General features: G+C 42.8%; 1 protein-coding gene across 1 annotated transcript in view; it reads left to right on the top strand.

Annotated features, from left to right (window-relative positions):
- LOC126419733 (GAS2-like protein pickled eggs) overlaps nt 1-16,692 on the top strand; it is an 817,704-nt gene that overhangs the window by 748,707 nt on the left and 52,305 nt on the right. The window contains exons 6-7 of the mRNA XM_050086911.1: nt 7,472-7,565; nt 15,801-15,885. Of these exons, the coding sequence (XP_049942868.1) occupies nt 7,472-7,565; nt 15,801-15,885 (179 nt within the window). The remainder of the gene's footprint in view (nt 1-7,471; nt 7,566-15,800; nt 15,886-16,692) is intronic.

The following is a 16,692-nucleotide window of genomic DNA, read 5'->3' as shown; positions in this document are numbered from 1 at the left end:
TAAGTTGCATATACGCTGTAGCAAACTGAAGCGTTTTGATCATCCGTTTTAATACTGGCTCTGAAAGTATTTGATGCGCCCTAAGGTAGGCAACTAAACTTACTTAATCTGTAGTGCGGCCATCTGCATTGCCTATCTTAAGGTACATAAATTACTTTCTGGACCAGTTTTATTTTTCCCAGACTCTTCATAATGAAACAAAAGAACACCTCCTCAGGTTTTAAAGTTTACTTTCAATGAGATGGATAAAATTGCAAACACGTTTAGCAACGGACCTATCCATGCAACTGAGAGATGTTATAGGAGAGAAATAATCCTTAATTTTTAAAATACTCGACATTGTTATCACTGACCGCTCATCAGTATACGTTCTGGATGTTAACAAATTTTTAGATTCAGGTAAATCTGAGATCTGCTGTATAATAGTTACGCTTATCAACAAGTGTATACAACTACAGCCACTGCCAATAATAATAATAATAATGATAATAATAATAGTAATAATACACATACCATATCTGACAAAAGAAAGGATTATTTTTGTGGAATTTTGGTGTTTTGTACGTAATCAAACTACAATTTAGGACAAGAACGAAGTAATGTGTAACCTTTCGCAATTCTCCGTTTCGCATTTTTGTGTAAGTCGCAGTTTTCGTGCTTATCCATTATTTCAGACAAATGTTCAAGATCCCTAACAGATGTATTAGTCCACGAGTGCCGGACCGAGACTCCAACGCGGTCCCTTTGGTTTCACGGGCAAGTGCTCTAACCTCTGAGCCACCCAAGCACGACTCACGACCCGTCCTCACAGCTGCACTCTTTTGTTAGTATTTAATAGAGTTTCAACATAGCTCATTTTTGCACTGCACACGAAAGCTGATTTCCGCACAGTAAACAATCAACTCCTAACACAAACTGCCGTTTGTGGAAATCATTAAACTCAAGTATTAATGTCTACCAACACCGTCACTTGACTAGAATATAAATGAGGCGCTGAGATCCATAAGTGCCTAAAACACACTGCCGTCGATCCCACATTTAAATGAAAACCAGAGAAACCAGTGAGAAAGCTGTTCGTGACTTTCCATATACACAGTGTGGGCGTACAGCACAGATAAACCTGACTCACCGTAAGGTGAACAGATGTGAGAAGTATGAATGAATGGTACTCTCTCACAATCAACGGTGATGTGCTCCAGAACCTTAAGATTCTCAGCGCCTCAAATGGATTACTATACGATAAAAACTAAAACTACATATATTATAATTAATTTAGAAACCCTCATAACAGGGTTTTCTGTCAGTATAACCGTAACATATACTGACGTCTGGTCTAATTTTACAATATACTGAATGAATTGGCATATCTGAAGAGTGTGCTGTCACTTAGCGGAATTTATGCCGAGCGAAGGGGTATAAAAGTATGCTGCAGCGTGCTACCACCCGGCGGCACTGATATAAATTTGTAGCTGAGTCGTGAACTATGCATGTTGTTTATCAGATCCGTGTGTATTTGGCCCATAAAGCAATTATGTCACGCCAGCTGTACATGCCCAAAAGCTCCTTAAAACGTTCACAAGTGAAAGTGTGCACGCGCCCCTGACGCCAAGTTTCACGTAGTCTAGAGGAGTAGCAGTGTAGCACAGCACGGTAGATTTAGTGCCGTATATTTCAGATTACCGCATCTATGTTATGTTTAATGACATTCAAAGAAAAGTAACCAACTGATCCACAAGGTGCAGGGAGTTACGGAGTTCACCTACTCTTGGGCTCTTACACACCAGCCGCCACTGACTGTAATCGTTCTTGGATCATTGTATACATGACATGGTAGTAGCATATGTACAATGTCTTTTTCAATGAGGTAGGAATCAGATCTTGGAAAAGGTATTAATTCTAACAAATGTTGCATTTTCTTAGTATTCGTGCGATCTGCCCGTAATATATTAGCACTAATAACAATATCTCTCTCGTAAGAGCTGAGAATCCAAAGGTGGTGTGGAATCTCTCGCTGAATCGCCCAGTACCATGTAATTGGCTTTAATGTTACAGTCCATGCCCACTAACATTGTTCACTCTGTTTTGCTTAGTTGCGGAGTGTTCTGTGAAAATCTCTTTACGGCCGGGGTATGTGTGTGGGAAGCAGATGCACCATTTTCACCAGTCAGTCTGAACGTTCGTTAATCATAATACCACCAGGCACCGGCACCCGCTGTAGATGAAACGGTCGACAGACCTCATTTGCTATACCGAGTCCCCTCAGCATGTCGTGTGCCACGCGATCTACAGATATACGTTCGGCTGACCTCGTAAAGGAATGTGGGGCACTTGTCAAGTCAGCACATACGGCACTCGCCTCAATGCATCTGCTCCTTGCTGCGAGCCCATTGCCTTTACACGGTTACACGCAGCCAGATGTATTCGCTGTTTCTAGGCTTCTGAAAATCTTTTGATTTACTACCACATTAGCGGTGCCTTTGGTAATGCGTTTGTACGGGGTTTATTGTCATGTTTGTGACTGAACTGAAATTTTCTTAATAGCCATTACGAGGCATGTTGACGGTGGTTTGACATTAGTAACAAAAAACAATGGCATAGGCTTCCAAAGGATACAACATTTGAGGGCTACAACAGTTATAGACGGCGATTCGGGATATAATATATTTCATGCGGGAGACCGGAGATAACCAATAAAATAAAAGTAAGCGAAACCCATATGGCACAAAAACAAATGTAATTTTATTTAGTTGCGTGACGATCTCGTCTCCATGAGGATAACAACTACTTTATAATTAATGATGATAATATAGAAGCGACTAATGAACTGCCGAAAACATAAAAATGACAAAAATAAATATATTTCAAACAATGTCTGGTTGTTGTTGTAGTGTTCAGTCCAAAGACGGTTTTTATGAACTCACAGCGTCACTCTGTTCTGTGTAACGCTCTTCATCTTTCCATAACTACGACAGCCTACACGCATTTGAGCCTGCTTACGGTGTTAATCCCTTGGTTTCTCTCTGCAGTTTTTATCCCTCCACACTTCACTCCATCACGAAACTGACCATTCACTGGTGCGTCGGGATGTCTCCCTACGAACCGATCCCGTCTTTTAATCAGGTTATGTCATAAATTTCTCTTTTCTCCGACTTGACTCAGTAGCTCCTCATTAGAAACTCGATTTACCTATACAATCTTCAAGATTCTTCCAAGACACCACATTTAAAAAGCATCTGTACTCTTCTTGTCTTAACTGCATATCGTTCATGTTTCACTTTCTTACAAGGCTACAATTCACACAAACACCTTCAGAAAAGGCTTCCTAACAATTTTCATTAATACCTTTTCATTTATACCTTTCGTGCTGGAGCCAGTCTGCTTTCTGTATCCTCTCTACTTTGGCGGTAATCAGTTATTTTGCTGCGCAAATACCAAAAATCGTCTCCTGCTTTCTGTCCAATCTTTTTACAGGTTCGCCCGCATCTCGTGGTCGTGCGGTAGCGTTCTCGCTTCCCACGCCCGGGTTCCCGGGTTCGATTCCCGGCGGGGTCAGGGATTTTCTCTGCCTCGTGATGGCTGGGTGTTGTGTGATGTCCTTAGGTTAGTTAGGTTTAAGTAGTTCTAAGTTCTAGGGGACTGATGACCTAAGATGTTAAGTCCCATAGTGCTCAGAGCCATTTGAACCATTTTACAGGTTCATCACCTGTTTTAATTCAACTACATTCCATCACTTCTGTTTTACTTCTGTTGATATTTATCTTATAATCTCTGATCAGGAAACTATCCATTTTATTCAGGTGTTCTTCCAAGTCCTTTGCTGTATCTGACAGAATTATAATGTTGATGTCAATCTTGGTACAGTTAACAAAATATTTATTGTGCAAACCCAGAAATCAACACATATCAAGTTGTACGAAATGATGGTAGTACCTGCGTAGCCGAGTCCTGTCGATAAACAGGTAGTTAGAGACGGAGCACAAGCCTCGAGGAACGAAATCGGTTGTTTTTTCTCTGAAGGAACCTTTGCGGGATTTGACAAAAGCAACTAAAGGAAATCACGTACAACTTAATCTGGATGCAGATTTGAAGCTCGGTCTTCTCAAATGCGAGTCGAGTACTATAACACGGCGTCACCTCGGTAGGTTGGTGTAAACACGTTTCAGTGAAAACTGCACAATAAACGTATCACGCAAGAGGAAATTACTGACCTCCGAGCTTAGACTCTTGTGACGTGTCGAAGGCTATACTCTCCTTGGGAAAAAAAAAAAAAAGCGTGACAAGTACATATAGGAATCGCACTCTGAGGGTTCCGTACAAATTTAACTATGTACAGGGCTATTGCAAAGGATTGAAGCGATTTCATAAATTCACTGTAGCTCCATTCATTGACATATGGTCACGACACACTACAGATACGTAGAAAAACTCATAAAGTTTTGTTCGGCTGAAGCCGCACTTCAGGTTTCTGCCGCCAGAGCGCTTGAGAGCGCAGTGAGACAAAATGGCGACAGGAGCCGAGAAAGCGTATGTCGTACTTGAAATGCACTCACATCAGTCAGTCATAACAGTGCAACGACACTTCAGGACGAAGTTCAACAAAGATCCGCCAACTGCTATCTCCATTCGGCGATGGTATGCGCAGTTTAAAGCTTCTGGATGCCTCTGTAAGGGGAAATCAACGGGTCTGCCTGCAGTGAGCGAAGAAACGGTTGAACGCGTGCGGGCAAGTTTCACGCGTAGCCCGCGGAAGTCGACGAATAAAGCAAGCAGGGAGCTAAACGTACCACAGCCGACGGTTTGGAAAATCTTATGGAAAAGGCAAAGGCAGAAGCCTTACCGTTTACAATTGCTATAAGCCCTGACGCTTTGAATTTTCGGCGCGGTTGCAACAGCTCATGGAAGAGGATGCGTTCAGTGCGAAACTTGTTTTCAGTGATGAAGCAACATTTTTTCTTAATAATGAAGTGAACAGACACAATGTGCGAATCTGGGCGGTAGAGAATCCTCACGCATTCGTGCAGCAAATTCGCAATTCACCAAAAGTTAACGTGTTTTGTGCAATCTCACGGTTTAAAGTTTACGGCCCCTTTTTCTTCTGCGAAAAAAACGTTACAGGACACGTGTATCTGGACATGCTGGAAAATTGGCTCATGCCACAACTGGAGACCAACAGCGCCGACTTCATCTTTCAACAGGATGGTGCTCCACCGCACTTCCATCATGATGTTCGGCATTTCTTAAACAGGAGATTCGAAAACCGATGAATCGGTCGTGGTGGAGATCATGATCAGCAATTCATGTCATGGCCTCCACGCTCTCCCGACTTAACCCCATGCGATTTCTTTCTGTGGGGTTATGTGAAAGATTCAGTGTTTAAACCTCCTCTACCAAGAAACGTGCCAGAACTGCGAGCTCGCATCAACGATGCTTTCGAACTCATTGATGGGGACATGCTGCGCCGAGTGTGGGAGGAACTTGATTATCGGCTTGATGTCTTCCGAATCACTAAAGGGTCACTTATCGAACATTTGTGAATGCCTAAAAAAACTTTTTGAGTTTTTGTATGTGTGTGCAAAGCATTGTGAAAATATCTCAAATAATAAAGTTATCGTAGAGCTTTGAAATCGCTTCAATCATTTGTAATAACCTTGTATATAAGTAGTTCATCTACAGGTTTTGATGAGTGAGTTTGCGAGTATCTAAATATATGACATAAATGGTTTTTTCTTTTGACTGTATGGACTTAGAAGCTTACATATTTCGCACCGCCATGTGACTGTAGGCCTTAGTATTTGACAGAAATTGCAACTTGCTACATGTACACGTTCCGGAGAAAAAAGGTTGTTAACGGACGGAAAGACAAACAGACAACAAAGTGATGCCATAAGGGCGCCATGTTAGTTCTTCAGGAACCCTAAAACAGAACACAATGAAAAGCGGAAGGAACTGGATATTTTCGGTATACATTTCAGCATACCAGAGAATAAACTGTAATGGAAAGAGCGTATTGAACGAATGGGCAACGACAAAATTGCAGAGGTTTTGCTGAAGTAGCTGGCAACAGAACGACGGAACGCGAGAAGACCCCACCAGTCACTTGCACGAGGGGCCGGTCCACACGTACGACGTTCAAGATGACCATCACCAACTTAAATCTAATTTCCAATGTGCTGTAAACATTTGCGGTACGTTCATCATTAATGTGCGGACTATATGTTCATGAACTGATGGTTAATGTTACTTTCCGAATTTTCAGCATATGCGGAATTGACTGTTCAAAATGGTTCAAATGGCTCTGAGCACTATGCGACTTAACTTCGGAGGTCATCAGTCGCCTAGAACTTAGAACTAATCAAAGCTAACTAACCCAAGGACATCACACCCATCCATGCCCGAGGCAGGATTCGAACCTGCGACCGTAGCGGTCGCTCGGCTTCAGACTGTAGCGCCTAGAACCGCACGGCAACTCCGGCCGGCCAATTGTCTGTGGTGCAGTAGACATTATAATAACATCCATCCAGGTCTGAATAGGGAAACCAGTCTGATTCAAAGACTGGGAAATTGCTCGTAAGATAGAGTAAAGTGAAGTTATTGAACACTTTACCAAATGTTTAAGTGTTGTCTTTGTCTATACGATTAACGAGCCACAGAAATTTATTCTACACGCTTCGCCGAGAATGTGGAGAATGATGTAAACCTCCAGGCGATGCCGCAACGACAGCACAGAAATGTCCGTTTTGAATGTACTATTACACCTTATAATGTCGTCAGAGCTAAAAATATATTTGTATCTCTACATTTTTCAGACGATTATTTGCTGTTTGATATAAAAATAGCAAAGTTCCATTCATCTAGCTGAAAAGGTATTACCTTCGTCTTTAGTGAGTCAAATGTTATTTGACTATATATGACGGTACTATCTGTTCCCGAAAGAACAGTTACCGTTGGTGACCATGCAGCTTTGCTAGAATGAAATGATAATTAAATGGACACCCTAGCTGAAACCAGGCATTGATATACTTCATTGTGGACATGCTGAACATGTGTGCCCCGACCAGGACTCGAACCCGGGATCTCCTGCTTACATGGCAGACACTCTATCCATCTGAGCCACCAAGGGCACAGAGGATAGTGCGCCTGCAGGGACTTATCCCTTGCACGCTCCCCGTGAGACCCACATTCCCAGCATGTCCACACCACTACATTCGTAGTGTGCCTATAGATGTTTGCCCATCATGCTCATTACTAGTGGCATTTGAAGTGTATAAAGGTGACAGAGTGCAACTAAAGCGAACACAAATCACACGACACTTCTTTGGATTATTGTACACGAGTTGAGCACAGTCTCACCTCCAAACTCATCCACATTTTCCCTGCCGACCATCCTGCACCGAACAGCCCGCACTTCCTTTCCACACACCCGGCCGTCAGCCGCCACTGTACGTATGTGTTTGTGTGTGTCGTGTTGCAGGTGCTGCGCAGTCACGTGATGGTCCGCGTGGGCGGCGGCTGGGACACGCTGTCCCACTACCTGGACAAGCACGACCCCTGCCGCTGCAAGACTGGTGAGTAGCCCGCCGCCCGCTTACCGCCTCACTGTGGCACTGTTGCTAAAGGACAGTGGTTGTCTCACTGTCAAGCTCCTGTGACACTGTTGAGCGAGTAATCCAAAGATTCAGAAAATTTAGCCGTTATAGTTCCAATTTGTTGTTATTGGTCCACGGTACTTTAATGAATTGTCCTTGGTGAGAATAGTGGAACACCGTAAATTTGTTCGAAACCTTCTCTGCGGATTGTTATTTCAAAGGCTACTGTCATACAACATTAAGGGGCTCCGGAACGCCCTATACTTGCAATGTTAAAATAACGCTTATAAAGTACATCTTTCCTCACAAAGTATTTGAGGTAGGAAGTTGAACTTTTTACAGATTATTTATTGGAATATGGGCTACAACTTAACACAGGGATTTTACAAAATTTTAGTTCAGTTATTAAAGATGATTTTTTTTCAATTGTAATGAAAATTCACAACATTTTTTTGCAATTTTTTATTTATATTTTCAATACTATACAGTTTTTTTGGAAAAAGGCTGTGTTAAATTATGCAGAAGGTACTGTGTAACATTTACTGAAAGTTTGAAACAAATATGTTTGGAAGATCCTTAGAAAACATGTAATTAGTATGAGAAAATAAAAGTTTTGGGAATCGAGCGACAAAGATTGGATTAACTTTTTAGTGCATTCCAGGTCCATAGGATGGATTATCTTTATCCTCTGCAAACTCCTCCTCCAGCTTCCTCTTGTTCCTCCTCCTGTTTACTCTTGCTTGTATTTCTAGACTCTTTACAGCCCTGTCTGCAGCCCGAAGGCGTTCCTTGTCTAAAGCAAGCATCGCTCGTTGTTGTGTTCGTAGATTTTGCTACCATTTTCTTCAGTTGCAGTTACTGCAACACTGTTCCAAAAGGTGGTCATGTATGAACACTTGTCACATTTCAGTTGTATTTCACTAGCGAGTCCTACGTGCTTTATTATGGAGAGTTCCAGACCAACTTCACTACAATGAATACATCTTACACAGTTTGAAAAAATTCCTTTGAGAACTGACATATCAAATATTTCATTCACATCCGATTCGCCCATAAAACGTTCATAGTTTTCACTCATTGAACCAAGCTTCTTCTGTGAAGTATTTTCTTTCCAACTTTGAGTGCTGTGGGCAGGTGTACTTGAGAGGTTAGGTTCACTCACTTGGTTATCGTCTTTATTGTTTACAGTAATAACACATACCTTTGGCTTTCCAACATTTCTCCTTTTCTTAAAAGCCTTCAGAGGATTTCTAATAACTTTACTTTTACTCATTATTATACTTCAACAAAACAGAGACTCAAGAAACAGAATTAATTACGAATATTTTCGAGATAACGACAGAGTAAATAAACATGAAACAATCGACAATCACACCAGCGATATATATTGAACCATCACAGGTTAGCCACAACACATACTTTATCTCACCTCACTAAAATGTACCTGATGAACACGGACGTTAATATTAACACCATTTGACAGCAGTTTAACAGCGCCACAGTGGGTCACGCCCATGTAGAACACATTTCAAAAAAAATTTAAAAATAGTTGTAGTCTTCGGAATTGAATAAATTATATATCTACTAGAAGGTAATAGTCTGCAGATTCAGAAAACGCAAAAAAGCAAAAATTGAACTTTTCATGATTTTGAGCCTTTCCGGAGCCCCTTAAGTCGAACTAGACAAAATTTGATTTGAAATAGGCATATACACCGATCTTACCACAGCCTAGCACAACTGCTTCGGTTCAGATACCTCTCCAGACAGTTCAAGATTCGACTGTACAAAACCCTGATCCAGCCTGTTGTACTATATGGCTGTGAGACATGGAGTATCCGGACTTTCATAAGCTCCTTGTTTTTGAGAGAAAAGTGCTTCGGAAGATCTGGATACAGATACAGGGGAATGGAGGATCAGATACAACCAAGAGCTTGAGAAACTATACCAGCAGCCCAACATAGCAGGAACTGTCAAAGCCAAACGAATGCAGTGGGCCGGACATGTGGCCCGAATGGAGCATCACAGATGGCCTCGGAAGCTCGTGGATTTCACACCTACAGGAAAGAGACGGCCAGGGAGACCCAAGAAGCGTTGGAGGGATGGACTCCATGAAGATTTAAACCAAGTGTCAATAGATGTGAACGGATGGCAGATAGCAGCAATGGACAGAATACAGTGGAGGAGGAAACTTGTAGATGCGTGCGGTCCACTGGGCCTGATCACGTAGTAGTAGTAGCATATACACTGATGGGGAATAAACTGCTACACCAAGAAGCAGTTCTGCGGCATAAAGTTGGTAGGCGTGTTTCTACATCATCTGGAAAATTTCGCTCCAGTCACATTAGAGTGGCGCTAGTAGACGCCCCTATGAGGAAGCAAACCAGGTTGGACGCAAACCAGGTTGGACGTGGTGACCTGCAGTGAGTCAAGGATGCCTTTAAGGTGACACCTCACTGAGTTCAAACAGAATGGTGTAATAGGGCTATAAGAAGCTGGATGTTCTTTCTGCCATATTGCAGAAGGACTTGGCAAGGCTGTAGCCATAGTACATGATTGCTGGCAGGGCCAGACGCCTTCTAGCGTACATTCCAGTGACCCCAAACCACCACCATTGATATCTAGCGAGAGCTCATTGGAAGACAGGGCGGAGGTCTGTTGTGTTTTATGATGAAAGGTGGTTGTGCCGCGGGGCCAGTGATGGCAGTGTGTTAGAAGCTGGCCAGTTGAGTGGCTGCGACCAGCTTGTCTGCGTGCTGCACACACTGCATCCACAACTGGAGTTGTGGTCTGGGGCGCGATCTCCTGTGACAGCAGGAGCACTCTCGTGGCTATCCCACGCACCCTGACTGAAGATTTGTACGTCACTTTGGTGAGTCGACCTGATGTGCTGTCACTCATGAACATCATTCCAGGGGTTGCTTTGCAGCAGTATAACGCGCACCCACACACAGCTGTTGTAACCCAACATGCTGGACTGCTCGATCACCAGATCTGTCTGCAGTCGAGTACGTATAGGTCAGCATCGGACGGAAAGTCCACTGTCATGTACAGACAGCTTTAACAAGTCCCTGTATTGCCCGACCACGTGCAACAGGTATGGAACTCCATTCCACAAACTGACACCCAGCACGCGTACAGCACAATGCACGCACGTCTGCGTGCTTGCATTCAACATTGTGGGGAATACCCTGGTTATTAATGTACGAACATTTCACGTTTTCTATGGCTTATCTAGTGTTTACATTAACCTATGATCTTGAAATACTAATCACGAGGCATGTTATCTAGCCAACTATATTCCCGAAATTTCACTACTCTGGATTAATTATTTTTTGGTGTTGCGATTTTTTTTCCACCAGTGTAGGAAAAGGTGTGCATATGGACACCTTCTTTTGTTTTTGACTTAAAGGTACCTTCTTTTGTAAAAATTCTAAATTTTATACCTTCTTTTGCAACGATAACAAATTTAAGAAATGATGAGAATCGAAATAATCATTAGTATACATTACTTCTTGTAAAATGGAACATAAAAAAAGCGGGTGAAAATTCGGGCATCCACAAAAAGGTGCAAGAAAATATTTTGAAATATTTTAATGAAATGGGTAAAAACAATACAAAATGGTAGACTAATCTACAAAAAGCAACTTTCGTACACTTACGCATGAAATCCGAAATTATTTACAGTAGGCGCAAACGTAAGTAGCCCCTTCAGCGCCAGCACAATGTGAGTGTGGCCATATTTGACACACAGCACATTTAATCCACACCTCTCTTCTCCTGTCTCGAGAGAACTTTTCATCACAAAAGATGCAGCTTGCATCGTTTGAGTATCGTGTATCCCCATCGTTCACATCAAGGTCATTATCGCTGTCCAGAAGGTGAGGGCTGCAGGAGCCTGAAGAGTCAGATGACAAATCAGATAGTCTTGTGGAACAAATTTTCTTTTTTTGAAGGCCTTTGGATTTTGCACCTCCGTCAGCAGGGTGGCCTCTAACCCCAGAGAAACTCAACGACCTCTTCTTTACAGCACTGTTGTCAACTGACCTTTTGTATGGCGTTCCGTTGATGTGGCAGGTGGTTGCTGCTTTTCGTTCCCGCGTTGTGGTTCTCTTCTTAATGTTGGGGACAGGAGATATGTCGAATGGTGAAAATGCGTTTGTTGAAGTTCCTGGAGAATTTCCCGGTGTTTAGATGGCTTCATCAACTGGCATGGATAGAGCTTGATGTGACTGTACATCAGGATAACTCGAAGAAGAAGCAGATGATGTCGATGATCCAGAGATAGCAAGTAGAGAAGCATGTGATTCAGAAACATTAGCTCTGTGTTCCACTGTGGAGCAAGTTTTTCATTAAACTATCTCAGCAGCTATGAAATCAGGGTCGGAGAAGATGTAACGGTTCATAGGGTATAAACCACTTACTTTGAATCCGTTTATTGCTATCTCAGGTGATTGGGTACGAAGGTAGGCTTGGCTAAAAACGTCCATAAGGTCCTAAGATGTGAGAGAACGTCCATTGTCATGCAACCATACTCTCACTGCCTCTCTATAATACGTTTTCAGATATCCCATGAACGTGTTATCTAGAGGCTGCAGTTTGTGAGTGCAATGTGGAGGAAGTGAGATCACAGTCGCGTGGTGTTATTTCGCCAAGCCAGTCACATCTGCAGTTCGAACGTTACTATAACAACCATCGAAGATGAGTCGGACGTGTTTTCTCAATGAAGTGAACGAACCATTCGGTGAGCAAATTGTTTTGAATCCATCCTGAAGGTTGGGCTCCACCAATTGGACTATGGGGCAGCCTACCATTAGAGCTTGGGAGATGTTGGTTCTAGGGAAAATTATCATTGACGGGACATAATGTTCCGAAGCGCTCATGCATGCGACAACTGTAATTGTAGACTGTCTGTGATTGTAGCCCCTCTTTCTGCAATTTGTTTCTTCCCTTTCATCCCCATGACTTTTGGAATTTGCTTTGGACAGTGGACAGGCCTGTCTCGTCCACGTTATACACTCGGTCTGCTGGGTATGAGTTTTTGTTGAAAGCGTCTGCCAATAAATAAGAAATACCATCTGATTCTCTTCATTGAAGCCTAAGGCTGTGGCCTATGAAGTTCCACAAGGTTTTGCGAATTGACAGCTGTACTTGTGTTCCTCAAGGAAAAGGTCAGGCAAGCACGTCCTGCTTCTCCTCCTTTGAAAGGGGTTGTCAAACTATCTGCTTCTTCTCAGATCCACCAAATTGCCCCCAGAGAACTTTTGCTCCATCTCAAGCCTATAAAAAACTAGCTGTTTTTCGAGGTCTGCATTTAAAATCGGTTTCCTTCCAGGCTTTGTCTCATGAACCGCTTGCTCAGGGATTTTATCATGTTTAAGAAATCTCTGCAAAGCTGTACGAGACACTCCTAATGTTCTTGCAGCACCTTTCACAGAAGCGTGCTTTGCTTTCACAGCTGCTATGGCACGTACCATCTGAGATTTACTCCACTGATGGCTCTGGTTCTTACAATCGTACCGCTTCTTCGTTCTCGGCATTCCGCAAGGCCGAACAAAAGCACTAATGCCTATTTTCGCAATTTGAAAATTCTATTTGTTTGTTTGTTGCTGTTTGAGTTGTTTATATGAACTTTAAACAAAAATCGACTAACCATACACCCATAAAATTATTTAAATGCTGTGATTGTAGCCCCTCTTTCTGCAGACGTTAGAGAAGATATTTAAGAGATATTTGAGAGAAGAGATGGTGTAATTAGGGCCCTGCTTAAATAGGGGCCCATTTTTACACCAACCCAATGGCCCCTTATTTGCACCAACCATTCTTAAGCAACATGACCACTGTCACGTCAAGCTGTAAGCGTGTGTAACGCAAAACGTCCTTCTAAAAGTAGCTCAGGTATCCGTTATTCCAGATATTGCTGATAAATTGTTTTAAACTAATCAGAAGCATATAAAAAGAAAACGATTTCACATACATGCCAAACGTTTGCAGTCTTGAAGAAACGCCAATTCACACAGTAACCGACGGTGTAAGTACACTGCTTGAACCAGTGCTTCCAATTGTTCACTGCTACCGTCTGTCATCAACAGGCACCGTTTTCAGTCCTCGTCACCAGACTGCAGCACCTCCTACACAATCTTCCTGAGGGGTGCCCATAATTACACCTGTGCCCATTTTTATACCGTTTCCCACACGAATTGGCTTTGCCTTCGTAGCTCATAGACGGGCCTATGTGTTAGTACTTATCATTGTCTATTAAAAGAATATTTTGTTGATGGTAGTGGAACGGCGTATAATCAGGATTGTGATGGCAGCTGAATTGCTGTTTGCAGGAGAACTTACGATTCCAATTTCCAAAGCCGACATCAGCAGCCATGTTGACCACATCCCCTTCGAGTAATACCATCTGTAGAGGATAGAGATTGAAGGAACTTTAGATCTTGGAAAAAAAAGACTGCCGTGTAGTGGATAAATCAAGATTCATCATCACGTGCCGCTGAACAAAGGCCTCCGCCGCAGCTCCCCTCAGACTGCCGTCTATAGCTGTACCCAAACGTCATCTCTTCTGGTGCCAGCCAGCCAGCCAGCCAGCTTTCATTAGCTTACAGTCAGTCTTCCTGTCGGTATTGTGCAGAGAACATTTTGGGTCGACCGATCACCCATTCAACTGGCTACCTATCAACTTCAGTTTCATTTGCGTTATACTCAGAATTACGGAACCACTCCAGTCTGTACTCCGATCTGTTTCGCCTTTCATGGAAATTATCAAAATGCGCCTCCTCAGCTTACTGGGGGTTTTCGTTTTACAAATCCATCTTAGAACAGGCCATAAGTGATCTTCACATACATCAGAAAAAAACTTTGTGTTCTGCCTTACGGCAGATCTGGTCATGGGGAAGCCTCGTCAGAGAGGTCCACCGCATGAGCGTCTACGGAAGTGATTCCAGTGGTTGCCTTCCACTGGTGATGATGAAATCTCCGTCGAACCCGGGCCGCCTAGCGTGACAGACCGCCCCGCTGACCACTCAACTCTCTCTCTCTCTCTCTCTCTCTCTCTCTCTCTCTCTCTATATATATATATATATATATATATATATATATATATATATATATATCGATGTTGTTCGTTGCATTTGTTCGGTGCGGATGTCCCAGAACACCCGTTCAAGTTCAGTGTTGAACCGTTGAGTCAGTTTTATTACAGAGGGCAGCGAAGCCTCTGACTGAATACGCTGAGCTACCGTGCCGGCGAAATCGTATTACTTTACCAAAATACGTTAGGTCCTTTTTACTCTTTGTTTCTTTTGGTGTCCATCCAGCTGTTCTCTTCAATCTCTCTAAATACAGAGTGTCCCAGGAGGATTGTTCAATATGCACGTATGTAACGGGAAGGATCATTCGAATGAAATGCATACCTTGCTAGCTGTGAGCACTTGTTCAGCAGAGAAATGTGTTTCACAGTAGCGAAGATAAAGAAGAACTTGTAGCGGTCCAGTTTTCCACCGCTCATAATGCGGAAAGCAAAGGGGTTGCAGTAGCAGACATTTGTTTCACAGTATTGAAGATAAAGAAGTGCGTGTAGCTGTCAAGGTATGCATTTTAGAGATCATGTTCACTATAATTGTCAGTATTTTAGTGATGTGTCTGTTTTATCTGTCGATCTCGTTCAGTGACGAGCGACGTGTTGAGTTTTGCATGCAAGAAAGTACTGAGCGCTGTCACAAACCCTGTCGTGATACTCGCTAAACTCGTGTTGTGTACACCAGTCTGCAGTGCGGAACTACGTCTAATGCCGTCAAGCAACAGGGCACTGACCTCGGCGCCGATCTCTACCGCGCTCTGGATTCGCGGACCAACAGTGCGAGCTGATTTTCCCAAGGTCCCTGTTTGCGGAATCATATATCACAAGGAGAGTTATGCGACACATGTGTCTCGAATTGAGCATAGTGGAAAAAATTCATAGGAATTCCATTTCATACAGAGGCCAACCGACAACTATTTTCTCCGAGCACTATTCACGAATCGAACATAAAAGGGAAAGTAGTACAGTGATACCTGCAGTACCTTCCCCTGCACACCGTAGGATATGCCGCACGGAGAACAGGTGAACATTTAGACATAGGTCGGCGTGAACACCGGTTTAGAGAATAGTTTTAGGTGGTACGCAAGTTTTTACTGATGTAAAATAATCCTGGTGTTGTTGGCATGTTTCAGCTCATCGCTCACCACTCTCGGCGAAACTGATCCTCAAGCAGACGGGAGCAATCGAGTTGAACAACGCACTGGTCCACTATGAAAGGTGAGCTTCTAAACCCTAAACAGATAGAAGTGAATTGCAGCGTGCGTGTGTGAGTGCATTATGACCGTGCAAATACGCTACAGTCGTGTGAATATCTTTCGCTCGAGAAAAGAGGAAGGCTAGAATTTAATGAACCGTCGACATCTAGGTCATTACAGACGGAGCGCTATCAGAGCTGGTGACGGCTAGTGATATGAAACTACCATTCCAGCAGTATTCGCTGTAACTTAATTTAGCGAGCAGGATGATGTTTACTAGCTGCCGTCCTTTACATTCGAAAACTTACAGGCCGTAGATACTGGAAATCGACTTATGAATACGTGTTATTGCCGTTAATTCTTAGAAGATGTAATGTAATTACTTAGTGGTACCTTTATGCTTTGTTACCGCGATTGTTCGCACTGCTTCCATGGGAGCGTTCCTGTTAGGACATGTGTGCTTGTCATATGGTGAATAACTGTGCTTTTCGTTGTTAGCTGTTGTGAATGGAAATAAATGAAAAAAAAGAGAAATGAAGCCGTGACAAAATGTGTGTGCTGTTTCCAAACTGGAAATATATGTAATTGAGCCATCCTTAATTAAACTGGGAAGCGTACAGCTTATGGGGAACATAATGGCATTACTCGCGTTTTGTTCACAACAAAGTGCTGTGTTTAACCAAGGAACAGCTGCATAGAAAGTAATAGAGATAGACCTTTTCTTGTCGAACGATAATTTCGTACGATAGTATGTACAAAGTACGTTTTAAAAGAATTTTACTGGAATACAAAAGTGATTTATACGAAGATTGCACCATGAATAATTTCC

This window comes from Schistocerca serialis, chromosome 9, assembly GCF_023864345.2.
Source record: "Schistocerca serialis cubense isolate TAMUIC-IGC-003099 chromosome 9, iqSchSeri2.2, whole genome shotgun sequence".
NCBI lineage: Eukaryota > Metazoa > Arthropoda > Insecta > Orthoptera > Acrididae > Schistocerca > Schistocerca serialis.
This window is presented reverse-complemented; position numbering and strand designations above follow the sequence as displayed.